At 44.8% G+C, this 14,681-nt stretch overlaps 1 protein-coding gene across 2 annotated transcripts in view; it reads right to left on the reverse strand.

The window, feature by feature from the left end:
- Positions 1–14,681, reverse strand: part of SLCO3A1 (solute carrier organic anion transporter family member 3A1) — a 202,722-nt gene that overhangs the window by 11,451 nt on the left and 176,590 nt on the right. For both annotated transcript variants that reach the window (XM_067555643.1, XM_067555642.1), the window contains exons 6-9: positions 11,230–11,428; positions 9,820–9,958; positions 5,075–5,250; positions 1,204–1,268 (exon numbers count right to left, since the gene is read on the reverse strand). In XM_067555643.1, the coding sequence (XP_067411744.1) occupies positions 1,204–1,268; positions 5,075–5,250; positions 9,820–9,958; positions 11,230–11,428 (579 nt within the window). The remainder of the gene's footprint in view (positions 1–1,203; positions 1,269–5,074; positions 5,251–9,819; positions 9,959–11,229; positions 11,429–14,681) is intronic.

Below are 14,681 nucleotides of genomic sequence, written 5' to 3' on the forward strand. Positions count from 1 at the left end.
GCATTTCAGACCTTTTACCAGTGCTGAAAGATTCCCAGTGATCTCAGTGGAAGCTGGATTGGGCCCATATGCTCATGCATCCCACTGGTTACTGGAAGAAAACTTGGCACCAGGATTCTGAGTGGGATATGTAGGACTGTGGGGTTTTCAACCTCTATCTATGAAAGAACACACGCTACCCTGGAGAAGAAACAAATAGCCAAGTCCTGAAGTGCTTCATTAGAAAAGTGGGACTTCCATCTACACCACACTGTCATAGTATGGGGTAAAATCCTTCTCTTACAACCACACAATGGATGGATCTACACCGCAAAACTCTCCACGAGGAACTAACATTGGGCCAGATTCTGACATCTCTACTCAAACTGGATTGCACCTTGCTCAGTGAAATCACTGGTGCAGTCATGGAGTAAAGTACTATTCAGCTCCGACTAAGTGAGGGTGAAATCTGGCCCACTGAATTCAGGGGAAATCCACATGTCGCATACCAGCAGAACACATCAGAGAGACGGACCCTAGAGTGATGGATCAGAGAGAATTTCTGAGAAACAGGGGCTGTGCCTTTAAGCCTGCTCCGCAACAATCATCCCGTTACACGGAAAAAACAATTACAGCTAAAGGCATAACGTTTTCTCTCTTATTCAGGCATGAAGAGACATGCATTGATCCAATGGCTTGACCAAATGTATTTTAATGGGAGATTAAGCCAGGAGACAGCATTAAGGTTCAGTCTGGTTTTTTCCCTTTTGTTTTCCTTCCTCAGAGACTAGGAGGACTCAGCTGCCACCCAATGGAGTAACAAAGCTCCTATCTTCAAAGTGGTGCGAAACTGTTTATCCCTCTAAGTCAGTAGCACAATGAAGAAGCAATTTCACAAGCTGCTGATATATTAATAACAGCCATGGAGAATTAACTAGCTGGGAGGGAGGGTTTCCTGCTCAACACCGTGATTTCCTCCATGAGCACGACTGAAATGGCAGGAGAGGCAGTGCCATTACCCCTGGAGGCCTTTCCACATCCACTGAGCACTTCAGAGAAAGGGCTTGGATCTCCTGGATTCAGACCCCACAGACAAATGACAGCACTGGACAGGCATTCAGGGGGGGGGGAGGAAATCAGTAGAAACTCGCACCTTGATGTACATATCAAAATTCAGTTAATTTTTAGGGTGTGGGGGAAGAAAGAAGAAATGATTGTACGTACCTAGCAAACGGAGAAGCAGGAAAAGCACCCCCAAAGCATAAGACTTAAGTTCAGGACTCACTGTTCTGTATAAAGGAGAGAGGGAGAGTGACATCGATTGTTATCGTACCGCTTTAATTAACAAACCCCATCACTACGCTTTGCTGTCAATCAGGATGCCACTGTCACCTCTTCAGAAAATAATTAATGGGCTTCTTTTCTTTTCCTTTCCCCTGGATCCAACTACCTGCAGCCTGAAAAATAATTGCAACGGTAGCTGCATGATAGGTTCTGAAATTTAGTTGCTCTAATAATCAGAGCTAATCTTGTCATTGGAAGGGGAAAAAAAAAATGCAAATCCTAACCCAGTAAACGATCTTTTATAGAATCCCTGAATTATCTTTCAGGACCTGGATGCTTTGAATCAGCAGGATATAAACCAACAAAATCCTTTTTATTATGACTTAATTGTGTGTGTGTGCGGGGGGATGAGGGGGAAGAGAAATGTGAGTGAAATAGCAGAGAGAACAAATGACCAGATTGTCATTCCCAGGTCCAACTATTAAATCAACCAGATCAGCAAAGGTTGAGATGCTGACCTGCCCATAAAGGGTGATGTGTATGAAAGTGAGATTAGTTTCTGATTAGTTTTAAATTGGAAAGATAATAGGCCAGGCTAATCATGGTCCTTTACTTTGAATGCAACCACTCTTTCTGCCTGGCATTAATCTTTGATGACATCTTAAGAACATTAATTAACTTCTCATTCACATAATTCATATGATGCTATAGGCTAAAGTCATGCCACTGGCATAAACCCACTGAAGTCACTGGAATTTTACCAGGGATTAATTTGATCATGAACATGCACTGTCTTATTCAGCACTTTATGGTCCACAGTGCATGACGGTTCAGGAAAGCAGGGCAAGGAGCCCCTGATGAAAGGGTCTGTGATGAAAGGAAACTTAAAAGTGTCAGGTCCCAGCTTCTATTAATCCCTGGCATGGTCTCTGTTAGGCATTGTTAGTAACATCTATGCTTGAAATAGGTGCCCCCCCGTACATGTGCAATGGAGAAGAATAGCTTTTAGAAAGACATCTAGTTCTGATTTAAAGACTTCAAATGATGAAAAATCCAGCTTAACACTTGCCAAGGCATTCCAATGGTTAATGGCCCAGCTCAAAGGGGGTCCTGTGAAAGGGAGGGGAAAAAATGAAGAATAGAGGGATACCAAACTTATGCTCAGTCAGTTTTCTTACATGGGTGGTTGTGTTTGTTTTTTGTTTTTTTTGGGGGGGGGAGGGGGAAGGGGGTTCTTTTAGAAGTGACTAAATAATTGAAATTTTTTAAAATAAAAAATGGCTTTTTAAATTTTTTGTTTGAAATTTTCAATTTTTTCAGTGAAAAAAACCCCAAAATTAAAATTTTCAGTTTTTGATTTTCCATTGAAAAATTTGAAGAATTTTTTTCCCCCCTGAAACATAGTTATCAATCAGCTTTAATGTTCCTCCTTTTCCTCGGTCTGTTTTTGTGTATTTAGGGTCTTATCTAACTCCCAATGCACTCAGTGCACATTTTTCCATTGAATTTAATGGCTATTGGATTGAGCTCAAAATGTGTAAACTCTTCAGGGTGTGCCCGGTCTTCATTTATACCTGTGTGGCACCTACCACACTTTTGGGTGATGGATAAATAATAACAATAATAATACCAGAGAATCCTGAAAATGTCCTTTATATCTCTGATCACAGCACTGTTAGAACATCCCTGAATGACATGACGTTATCTCCCACAGTCTCCTTAGTTATCAGTCAAAACTGATGAAAGCAGTTCCAGGCTGTGTCTAAAACTTCAATGCCTTAGATTACAGTGTGGTCATTTAAACAGATGCTCTGCTGAGTCCTTCTGAGCATGCCCCTTGCCGGCTGGGCCAGGAGTAGAAACTTCCCTGCTCAACTGCATTCAGCATAATTGTAAGCGGCTCAGCCAGGGCTGGGCTTCATTTCGGCCCATTTGGGAGAGCTGGGAGTCCCAGTTCAAACCCCATCCCCAGTAACACCTTGGATCCACGCACCGAGTGAGACTGGTTTGTGGAACCGGTTGATTCACACCTGTGGAGCGTCCAGAAAAACAGGTGATGCTCAGCCTTTCACTGCCTCTCCTCTGCATTTATGATAGATATTGGTGGTTCTGGTGGGAATTAGTTCAGATATGACTTTCAGTGCTGTGAACTGTCTAGTTCAAAGGGTTGTGAACTGATGTTTTCCTCTTTTCTCTGGTGTTCTCTTTCCTACCTGGCCATTGGCTTGCCTCATTTGAAGATGGATATGAAGAAGACTCTATTCAGGACCCTACAAGTGCTGATAATTTCCCCCAACAAAGAACCCTTCAAGCCTCAAATTACATTTGCCACAATATTGATCACTGAAAATTTGATTTCCATTTAGCCGCTGTAGATGCCACGAGAGAAATGAACTAGAAGGTGGAATATCTCACTCTATACCCTGCCAGGAGACATGCCTTCGTATAACGATCTGCCTGAGATCCACTCAAAGGTGTTTCTAAACACAGACCTTCTTGGTTGAACTTCACCGGAATTTTTCAGGCTGCAGAATAGCTCTGCTTATTGCACTTCTGGTTAGTATGGGCTGTAAGCAACATCCTGGCTGGGCAGATACAGGGATTTTGAATAAAGGCAAAGTTAGGTACAAGTGTGAGTCTCAGGACAGATAGTTCTGTGTGTGCGTGGCTGCCTGGAACGTCTGTGCATGGAAATAGCACACAGCAGTTCAGTTGGAGATGACGCTTTTGTCTTTGTCTGCATGTTGGGCCAAATCCGAAGAGATACTTAGCATCTCTAATTTCCCACTGATGTCAGCATTAGGGCCAGCGCGAGAGTTTTTGCTTCTAGTGATGCGTGTGCGTTGTCCTATGTTAGCTCATAAATCCATCCCTAGGGCCTTTTTTGTTTGTTTCTGCAGCCTCCTAGAATCTTTAGGCCATCTCTAAAACAGCCTCATGAAACCATTACTTGCAGGTATCAGGTGGCTGTGATCCTGCCCCCTGACTGATTTTTAGCAACAACACGTTTATTCCCTGCAACAGAAGCTGAACCTTTCAGATTTCCTTTCCACTTCACAGTTTCTAGATGGATGGAGAGAACAAGGTCTGACCTCTTTCTTTGCAGCATATTTGCACAGACCCTTCCATACCAGAATCACAGCCCTCCTTGTCCCTCAAGCTGCACATAATCAATTCCCTTATTCTTTCCTCGGGTCAGTGTTATACACTGTAGTCAATTGAGCTACACCAGCGATGAATGTGGTCATGGCTGAACCTAACAGAGACCTGCAGAGACAAAGAGATTGACACGTGCACCCCTCTGAGGAAAAAGACATAGGGTGAGATTTTCAAAATTGTGCCTCCAGGCGGGCACCTGGGGCCAGGTTTTCAAAAAGCCCCATCATCCAGCCGCTGCAACTGTTCTCAGGATGCTGAGGCCTTTTGAAACTCAGGCGATTACTTGGGAGATGAGTACATAATAAGAGGCCTGGTTTTCAGGGGGCCTGAGACCCCATGGAGGCCATAGGGAGCTATCAGGCTGAATTCAGTGTAGCTGAAAATAAAATGGTGGGTAATTTTGTAGCGCCCTTCCACTCAAAGAAGGTCAAATTCTGAGATTTGCGGAGCGTCTGCAACTCCTATCAACTCCAACAGCAGTCAGAAGCACTCAGCACATCCATGGCCGGTGGGCAACAACAAGTCCCCCTCAATCTAGACCCAGGGGAGGAGATTTTCTATTTTCAATTAATCTACTGCAGCCTGTTGAAGGAAGCGGTGAATCAAGAACCCACCCACAAGCAGCTCAGCAGATCCACAGCACGGCTCTTACCTGATGAGTATGATGACTGAGGGCGTCTGCGCCATGGCTCCAATCATGCTGCAAATACACATCACACAGAGGAATGTCAAGAAGGCCTCTTGGCAACCAGGACTGGGGCATTTTCCAGGCATTACTGTAGCGTTCTCGGCTGGGACCAAACTGAGGCACGCGCAGCCAGTGAGATTCTGGAAGGGAGCACATGGCACAGGGGTTAAGGGAGAACAGGGCCCACCCTGCAACACACAGACGCATTAGAAGGAGTGGTTTGCCAACTGGCAAGCGTGCACTCTCCAGCGGTCAATTCATTAGCCGGCAATAAATCACTTGTTGAGCTGGTTTGGAGAGGCTTTTCGAAAGAACTCCAGCTCCAAGGCATTCTATGAGCAAGGAAGCTTCTTCTCCTGCTTGTTCTTTTCTCCCTGTCCTTTCACATCTCAAATAAATGTGGCTGTCAGAAAATTACCACCAAGTTAGACCCTGGTGAAATGAACAAAGAAAGAATCCGTACCCCGCATCATGAGAAAACATTGCCATATTGAAGTTACAACTGCTTCCCAATTTACCCCCGTCTGCCTGGCTGTTATAATTACCTTGCAGTGCATTACAAGGAGGCGCATCTGAAGCCTGCTCATTGCTACGGGTTCACTGCCTCATTCTGGCGCTTTGAACAGTGACAGGGAGAGTACCAGGATGCGTGCCTACTCTCATAGCAAGCTAGGTATCAAAGGGAAGGTGGCAGAGACTCTAGTGATTACGGAAACAACCTCAAGGGTGCTACAGGGCTAACAGATGCCATCTAGTTTAGAATGATTTGCACAGAACTGATAGCTGCAGTCAGACAAGATAAAGTTTATCAATATGCGATCAGAAGGAAGAAAAAGCAACCGCATTCCCTTTGATCTTTCCTGCAAGCACAGGACGTCAAAAGAGGCTTTGTTTTCCAGTCAAAGATGTTTTTGTGCTCACCCCTCCTGGAATTTCCAGTGGCGAGGATGTCAACACAGTTAAGGCACACAATAATAGCAAGGAATCTCTTAATGAATACGGAGCAAAAATGATCATAAATGATTCATTGCTTTTCTTTGCTAGGCTGGCAGGTCACATGCTCGTGAGAAAAGGGAGCACAAAAATAAAAATAAAACAAAATAAAACAAAACCTCCAAGATTCAAAAAGAAATTCCTTTGCTTTTATGGTGGGGTTTCTTCAGGGCTCCACAATAGAACATGTTCTAGTTCAGTGCCTCTGCAGATACAAAGATCCATGGGGACCCCAGTCTATTCTTTCTGACATTGATCTCTCTCTCTGCATAGGAGTCGAAAGCATTGCCTTCTAAAACAACTGCATGGAGTGAGGCAGAAACAAAAACTTAGGGCTCTGTGACCCTCGTAACACTAATGATATGACTGCAGGTACTAATGACTCTCAATGAAATGGGCACCTGAAAGCTCGTCTAGACATGGGCAAATAGCAGCAGTGCAATTATATTGGTGTAGTTACACCAGTGCAAAGTCCAGTGCAGATGAGCTGGACTGGTGTGACTTTTCCTGGTAATTTGGCAGGGTAAACCTCAGTAATGCAAGCCCTGTCTTATCCCAGTGCAGTGCCTTTACACAGAGGTTTGTACCAATGTGCCCATATTGCAGTAACTATCCTGCTGCAAAAATCCCAGCACAGACAGGGATTATGTTAATTTTGCTAGCCCATCTATTATGGGGATGGCTGACTGTGCAGGAAGCCATTTTAAAGGGATAAATTGTGCTTTAGTTACTTTAGAGAGGGTGACAAGGGCTGCATAGTAGCTGGAATCTGATGTGGCCAGGAATCCTCCTGGGTGCTGGCAATTCAGATCAAACACAACCGTTATACGATCCTTAAGGAGCTCATGGCATATCCCCCAGTCCATAGGTGTCTAGCTCCATTGCCTGATCGATCCCTCTCCACTCTCCCCCGTTTCAATCACTTTGCACCAAAGTTGTTATCCTAAAACACTGTAACGTAGCTAGCACTGAATGCATCAATTTTTTGGTGCCCTTCCTAGATCTTACCTAGGAGATCTTTGATCCTTTGTTTCATAACATCATAACATGTGCTACAGCAACACACTGACATCGAACACTGACTTTCATCCTCTTCTATGCAGAAGCAATATTTTGCTACATGTGCCAAATTGCTATTGATTTTCCTGAACTACTCTGCAATCCCATCACTATTCTGTTGTAAATTTATCTTTGTCTTTGTCTTTCTGCAGCTCAATGGCTGATGCACCGGGAGCCAGATTTTTGAAACCACACGTGTTCAAAATTTGCACATGCAGTGGCCTCAATTTCTTGTGGAAATTATGTATGCAATTTACCCATGTTTTGTAGTTTTAAAAGCCTGGCTCAGATTGGCTAGGAACAGGCTGGCATTTTGCTGAGATTCCCTAAGACTTCAGTGCTACAACACTAGATTTGGAATTCATCTGCCTCCAGCCAAAGGGGAAATTGAAAAACAACACCATGAAACAAACAAGATATATGGACAATGGCTTAACTCATAAGGGTCACTGACAGTAAAGGAATGGTTAGAAAAAGAATTTGCTGAAATGAAAAAGCCACTCCTGTGCCCCTTTAGCACTAATAAACCCAAAGCCTCTCTGCAGACCAACTTCATCACAAAGAGCAATGGCATTCATATGAGAAAGGCAAACTAACTGACTGGGCTACAAACTATCATTAGAGACAATTCACGGAGAGGGAAAGCAGAGATACAAGACTGGAAACATACAGTGCAGTAAAGTTAAATAAACCATTCAGAGAATTTTATGCCCCAGTAAAAAGCAACCCTGGGCTCATCACAGGTATATAATATCCACAAAACCCTCTAGACAGGTCATTACCTGGATTATGGGTTAAAAGCCTGGTTTGGCAATTTGGCTTCACCTCAAAGCCATTACCTGGCCAAACTGGTCCATAATTCTTGATAATGCCCTTTCCAGAGGATGCTATAGTTTCATTAATTCATGTCCAAAAACGCTACTTCAAAAAACCCAAGATGATGGTTAAACAGGAGAGAGCAAGTGAGAAAGAAGAAGGAAAGGGAGAAGGAGACTTTTGCTAGATGGGTTTATGCTTATAGCACGTTAGAGCTGATAGTTACATAGCAGAGAGACCCGAAACCATCTCTGGAGAGAAAGACTGAATTTTCTTTACCATGCTCATTTCTAAGGAGCGACAGGTTTGCACTGAGCGACACAGTGTAAACACCACTTTTACACCCGGAAACTCACAAGCATTATTTTTTCTCTTTGCCAATAATTTGGCACATCGGGAGGACGTTTCTTTCCTACTGACACTTTGCTCTGTGCCAAAAGTTTTGCTGTCAAAACAATCACATTGGCATGAAGTGGTAGGTGTGAGGCAAATGCCAGAGGAAATGCACGAGACCAACACGTACAGCTTCTGCATTTTCATATGCACTGGCCCAGGATAAAATTACATTTTTAGCTATAACATGAAGTTCCAGGAGTTGGCATCATGCTGTCTCCTTTGCTGGTGCAGAAAGCATTTTGGGCTGACGCCATTTCGCTTATCTCAGTAGAATGCACACAACTGAGGGGCTGGAGCAGGAAGCCAGAAGTCAGCGGAGTGAAGAACAAATCCAAATATGCCCCCCAACTTGCCTCTCTACAGTTTCCTCACACTGCCCTGAGGTAGAGATTGCAATTTACCCACCAAGTGATGAATCCTTACTGAATGAGTTTGACTTGAGAAAGGATGGGGTAAAAAGCAAAGTGAGGACTTAAGGATATGCCTAGATATCATCACAGACAGGGAAGGGCCACCTTCAGCTCCCAGAATTCTGCTTGCCTGGGCCAGAGGAGCACTTCGAGTTAGCAGTGTGATAACTAGAGGACTAAATGGAGGGCCACCCAAATTCACCTGTCACTGTAATAGATGCCACTCCCTCCCAGGTAGCACCTGCCTGCTGATACTCTCTGACTCTGTAAAGATGGCAGCGAGGTCGCCGTGGCTCCACGCAGCAAGGTAGCTAATGGAGACAAGATTTCTGTTCAGCTGCTGCAGTTTCTTCACTTGTTAGTCGGGAGTCTTTTTCTCAGCTTCCCGGCATCTCCAGGTCCATTTGGCCCTTCAGGAAGGGAACCAAGGCTCTGATACGCACCTCACCATTTGGGTTGGAGATCTCCTCTCGCTCTTTTCCTAGGGCACCAAACTGCTCTTTCGAGTGGCCTGTCCCTCCCGCACACCTGACAGCAGCACAGCAAGCACGTCTCTGGACTCTCCCCTCTGTGCTAATGGCACATGGAGAAGGGGAGGATTTTCCCGGAGAAGTGGGGATTTACACTTCCCGCTGGAACTTCTTAAGACTAATCCGAACCCTCCACACATTACAGAGGCAGCATTTGGTAGAACAGGAAGGAGAGGCCAAGCGTTGAGAATACGAGTGGTGGGGCAAGCAGGGGGGAATGTAATGCAGTACGGTGCATCGAAGAGTGAGGCACTTGGAGTTCCTCAAAATGGATTTTTGGCTCCTAGGGGCAGGGACTGTCTTTTTGTTCTGTGTTTGTACCGTGCCTAGCACAATGGGAGCCTGATCCACGGCTGGGAGTCCAAGGAACTATGGTAATACACATGATAATACCAATAAATTAATTTCTGTGGCCGTCAGCCATCCTCAGCTGACTCCTACTGTATATACACTAACCTCACAACCACACACGGCTAGGATATGCTGAGTAAATTACGACAATTACCGTGCTGTTGCAGCCTGCGAAGCAGGCGGACAAGTAGGTGATCCCATCTGCCCCACAAACTGGAGTGAAGGAATCAGTTTGGCATTCACAGTTGTTATTGCAGGGGGAATATGGGTCCAAGGGTGAGGTCGGAGCTGAGCTGCAAAAGAAACAGAGTTAGAAATGGATGCTCAGTGCAATAACGCCAGCTGGTTTTTCTGAGAAGCGTCACACAAAGGGGGCTTACCCAACAACGGCAAACAAATGGCAAGAAGCGTGGGCGGGGTGTTTGGGTGCCAGTAGAAGGGACCCTAGGCCATACGCTCCCTCTGTGACAGAAACACATTGAGGTTTATTATTTCCAGCTGCCACCATCTCCCAAGGTGGCTCAGGACTGTGCTGGGAAATCTCAAGTGAAGCTCAGTGCTGAGAGAACATCCATGGAGCAGCCCTGGGGAAGCCCAGCTTTAGTGAGATCAGACTTCGTATTTGTCTAGCACAACAGCAAGCTGCAGAGGTGCTGATGTTTTCATCCTCAAAGAGCCACTGTCCCATGCTGAGAAACTTTGGAAAAATATAGAACCCAGGACCTTCTGGGTCCGAATACCCTGACTCAAAATGGGTCTCATGAGCAACCAAGCAGCAAGCGAGAAAGTGCCTCTTGCTCATCACACCGGCTCCAAATTTCCAAAACTAGGGGCCTAGAGTTCGACTCCGAAATTCCCATTTAGGCCACCTCAGTAAAAAGCGCCCACCGTTTCCCTTGTTCTCAGTGGGATAGGTGGGTGCTCAGCACTTGTGAAGCTCAGACCAGAGTGGATCCACTGATTTCAGTGGACCCACTCTGGGTTTACACGAGCCTAAATGAGATCAGAATCTGGCCTCGTGTTTCCAGCCAGCTCGGTCAGTTTCAGTTCAGCTCAGTGGAATTTAGCTCTCACACTTATTATTGTTCTCACTCACCTCTAGGCACTTCTATAGCATGGGCCTAATTCAGCCATGGTGGAAGTAGGTGCCTCTCCATCAACTTCAATGGAGTCCTCCCAGCTTGCGTCGGGAATGAATTTGCTGTAGCCCTATTACTCTAAACTGTTACTTACGCCTAGAGAGACAAGCTGGGTGAGGTAACATCTTTTACTGGACCAGCTTCTGGTTACTGGACAGAAATTGGTTCAGTAACAGATATTACCTCACGCACTTCGTCTTTCTAATATCCTGGGACCAACATGACTACATCAACACTTCATGCAACTTAGTCCTAGAGGCACTCAAATACCCATGATGGGTGTGGTATAAAAACCTAGAAAAACAGAGACACACAGCACTGATAAGAGCAGGTTAGTTTACCTAACACCGCCGTGCTTTACTGCATGGGCTGGATCGTGGGGCTGGAGGTGGGAGATGGAGTTGAAATTCTCTGTCTGTACTCACTTGTTTCCATAGGGAACCGTAACCCCAGCTACGGGCCCCGTGTCACAGCCCAGGAATAGGAACGAGACATAGCAAGCTGTGGAAACCAGGTTAACTAGCATAGCCATCCTGATGGCTCCTAGAGCAGACAGGCTGAGCTTCTTCACCAGGAGACCACCCAAGAATATGCCCAGACATGCACACGGGATCGCTGTCATCCCTGCAAGAGAAAGAAAAGGTCAGGAAGATGCACAAGGAGAAAGCGGGAGCTGACAAAACACACTGTATGTTGAAGCATTTTGTTTTTCAGTGAATATATCAGCGTGCTAGTGATGGGGGAAGCTCTAAAGGCTAGGAATACTAGTCTGGTGTGGAGAAACACCCAAGAGACTGGATGCTTCTCCATTCATGTGGGTTCTCCTTAGAAGTGACCATATGAAACCTCAGATCCAAGAAGCTGTTAGCACCCACCGGTAGCAGAGTTACATCGTCCCACTGATTTTCCCCACGAGAGACTAATCCACAGGCTAACAGATCTCGTGCAAGATTTCCAGAAGTGACCAGTGATTGCGGATGCCTAACACGAGACACTTTAAAGGGGTTTGATCTTCAGAAGAGAGGTGTTCAGTGCTCTCTGAAAATCAGGCCTCTTTACGGAGTCTCACGTTGGGTATGCAAAATCACTAGTCGCTCCTGAAAACTCAGCCCCCCACTTCAGGAAAGTTCTCACAATATTCAGCCTCCTTTTAGCTCACTTTCACCCCATCGCTGCTGGTCAGACCCAAGCCCATTCTGCAACAAGGTCTCTGGATTCTGGGGACCTCTGGAGCAGCAGCTAGGAAAGTCTCCAGCAATTTCATTTAAATTTTAAAAATGGAGGTTTTCAACCAATGTAGCAGAAAAATGCACCACACTCAGGACAGCTGCCTGTGCGCTATTCATTCTGATATTAAGTCAGACTCGTGTTAAGCTGTCAGTGTTTGAGAGCTCAATGCCACAGGCCCATTTGGATGGTGGTGATTGCAAGTTATTCAGAATCAACACCCAGATGCCTTAACTGGGTGCTGCGGAAAGGACGGCCGACACAAACAGAGCACTGGGACACTGGAACTTTGTGCAGAACAAGTGGCAGAAGCAGATGAATAAAGAGGCTGTGTTTGCATCAATGTCCTTTCAGATAAAGGACGGAAGAGAAGAAGCACAGAGAATACAAGAGACAGCAGTAGGACGGCTCCTACAGGAAATGTTGTTTGAAAGGTGACCAGGGCGCATCAGATGGACAAGCAGAATAACTGTTTGAGGCTCGTCTGTTGACTGCATTTCCAATCTGAAGCATGCCAAATTGCTGGGGAGATGGGAGCTCAGTGGGGGAACTGGGCTCTCCATCCAAAACTGAAAACAGTGGGCAACTCTCAACTGCATGAATCATCAGGCAGGTAATTACAGGGACAGCACTCAGCTAGACAAGGAGCTCTGCTCTTGTGTTCCCAACTTTCCCCCACAGCATGGTCAGCAGCATCTCTGCTTTAGGTGTGGAGCTTTAAAGTATATTTATGCCCTGGCTGTAAGAATGAAGAATATCACATCTCACAGAAACAATTGAATCTAGATAAAGCAATTGCTGTGAGCACTGCGGGAGGGAACATAGTTTAGAGTGTCAAATATGGGTCCGGGAGGAAGGACTCCTGGGTTCTGCTCTTGCTTCTGCTATGTGATTTTCTAATTTGGGGTGACCCATTTTTGGGGTGCCAAATTTTAGACAGTGCAGGCCTGATTTTTTTAAGACGTGCTGAGCACCTCCCCCAGTTCCCAGTGGGTTCAACTGCAGTTGTGGGAGCTCAGAACCTGTGAAAATGGGGCCCTTGGTGTCTAAAACTGGGTTCCTAAAAATTGAGGCATCTAATATTATTTCTTTCTATTAACATAGTGTCTTAGCTATAGGTCACTGCTCATAAAACCATAAATACTAATTTTAAATTGACAACTTAAAAACAAATACAAATTTAAAAAAACACAAGATTGGTTAGCCCTTGCCTAAAATAAGGTAAAAATATTCGGAGTACATTATTTCACCGAGGTCAAAATAGCCTCCCTTTCACATATTTTTCTTATTTTTGTGCCTCAACAGGCAACTAGGGCAACAGCCTGAATAACTGAAACATTTTCACTATGTAGCAAGTTTCCTAATTTCTGAGCAGGTGTGACAAAAGGCGTCTGAGCTAGGAATGGAGATAGTCATTGAGTTCTCAGGTGGCTATACAGGTCACAAGACATTAAATAGTGTAGTAAGTTTTCAACCTCGCCAGACCAGCATGGACAAAGATGATTATGTTTTTCAATACATAACTGCATAGTTTGGAAATGAAGACTTGTACAGGCCCTCCTTAACATACTGTTCTTCAGAATATTCAAGCATTTCACCTAACGGTGAATATTCTTTAAATGAGAAAGCCAAGGGGACATATTTGTTGTATGAACAACTGCCCTATCCAATTGTTTGCAGATATTGGCTACTCTGAGCTAATTAAAGATTTGCACACTTTTGCCCACAGCCCTAACCAAATCAAGTTCTGAAAACCCCAAGGAATGGAGGGAATGGTGAACTTGTAAAAACCAAGAGAACTTCACAGTGTATATTTTACTGAGCTGTTCTTCCAGACATAATCTTGGAAGGCGATGTTGATACATATGCCAAATACAAAGCCAATACCTAAAGGCCTTGGTCAAAATACCACCCCTCCCCTACTTCTGCGGAGCAAAGCAAAGCTGGTGCATGCGAGGTATAATTTGGGAGGCTGAGTATTCTCCTTAAAATGTGTTTTGTACAACCTTTAATTTGCTAAGATTTTTCCAGCCCCCAATTTCCACACCATATAGTATTTGGGCACAGGCTATAGCCTTGAAAACTGATTAGATTGTCCCCATGGCTCAGAGTGAAACACAACACAGCCTACCTAGAATTTGAGGCTTTCTTCTTTACCTCCTCTATATGTTTATGCCATTGGCCATTATATTTAAACAGGTACCCAAATAAGGGGAAAACCTGACTTTTTCAATAAAGGCCATCAGTCATCTATTTATGAAGCCTTGGTCTGAGGCCAAAGACAATAACTTTAGTTTTCTCATAGTTTATGGTCAGGTACTCCCAGTGCCAAAAAACTAAATTCCTTTAACATACGCTTCAAGCCCAGGGGAGTTTGGGACAGCAGAACCACATCTTCTACTTATAAAAGGACCAACACAAATCAGTTCAGAATTTTGTGCAGGAATGCTGTACCAGCCTAAAGCTGTCACAACCTCAATAACTTAAACATTTAAAAAAGGAAAGGGGCCAATATACAACCTTAACAGACCCCTTTTGTGATGGATATAGGGTCAGTTAGCTCACTTGCTGCCCTATCCTAATCTTGGCCATCGTTTGTTCACCTTTCAGTATAACCCGTTGTAGTCTCCCCTTTAACCAGTTCCTTATC

This window comes from Emydura macquarii, unplaced genomic scaffold (genome assembly GCF_026122565.2).
Source record: "Emydura macquarii macquarii isolate MOO-44397 ecotype Brisbane River unplaced genomic scaffold, CSIRO-AGI_Emac_v2 contig_1644, whole genome shotgun sequence".
NCBI classification, from domain to species: Eukaryota; Metazoa; Chordata; order Testudines; family Chelidae; genus Emydura; species Emydura macquarii.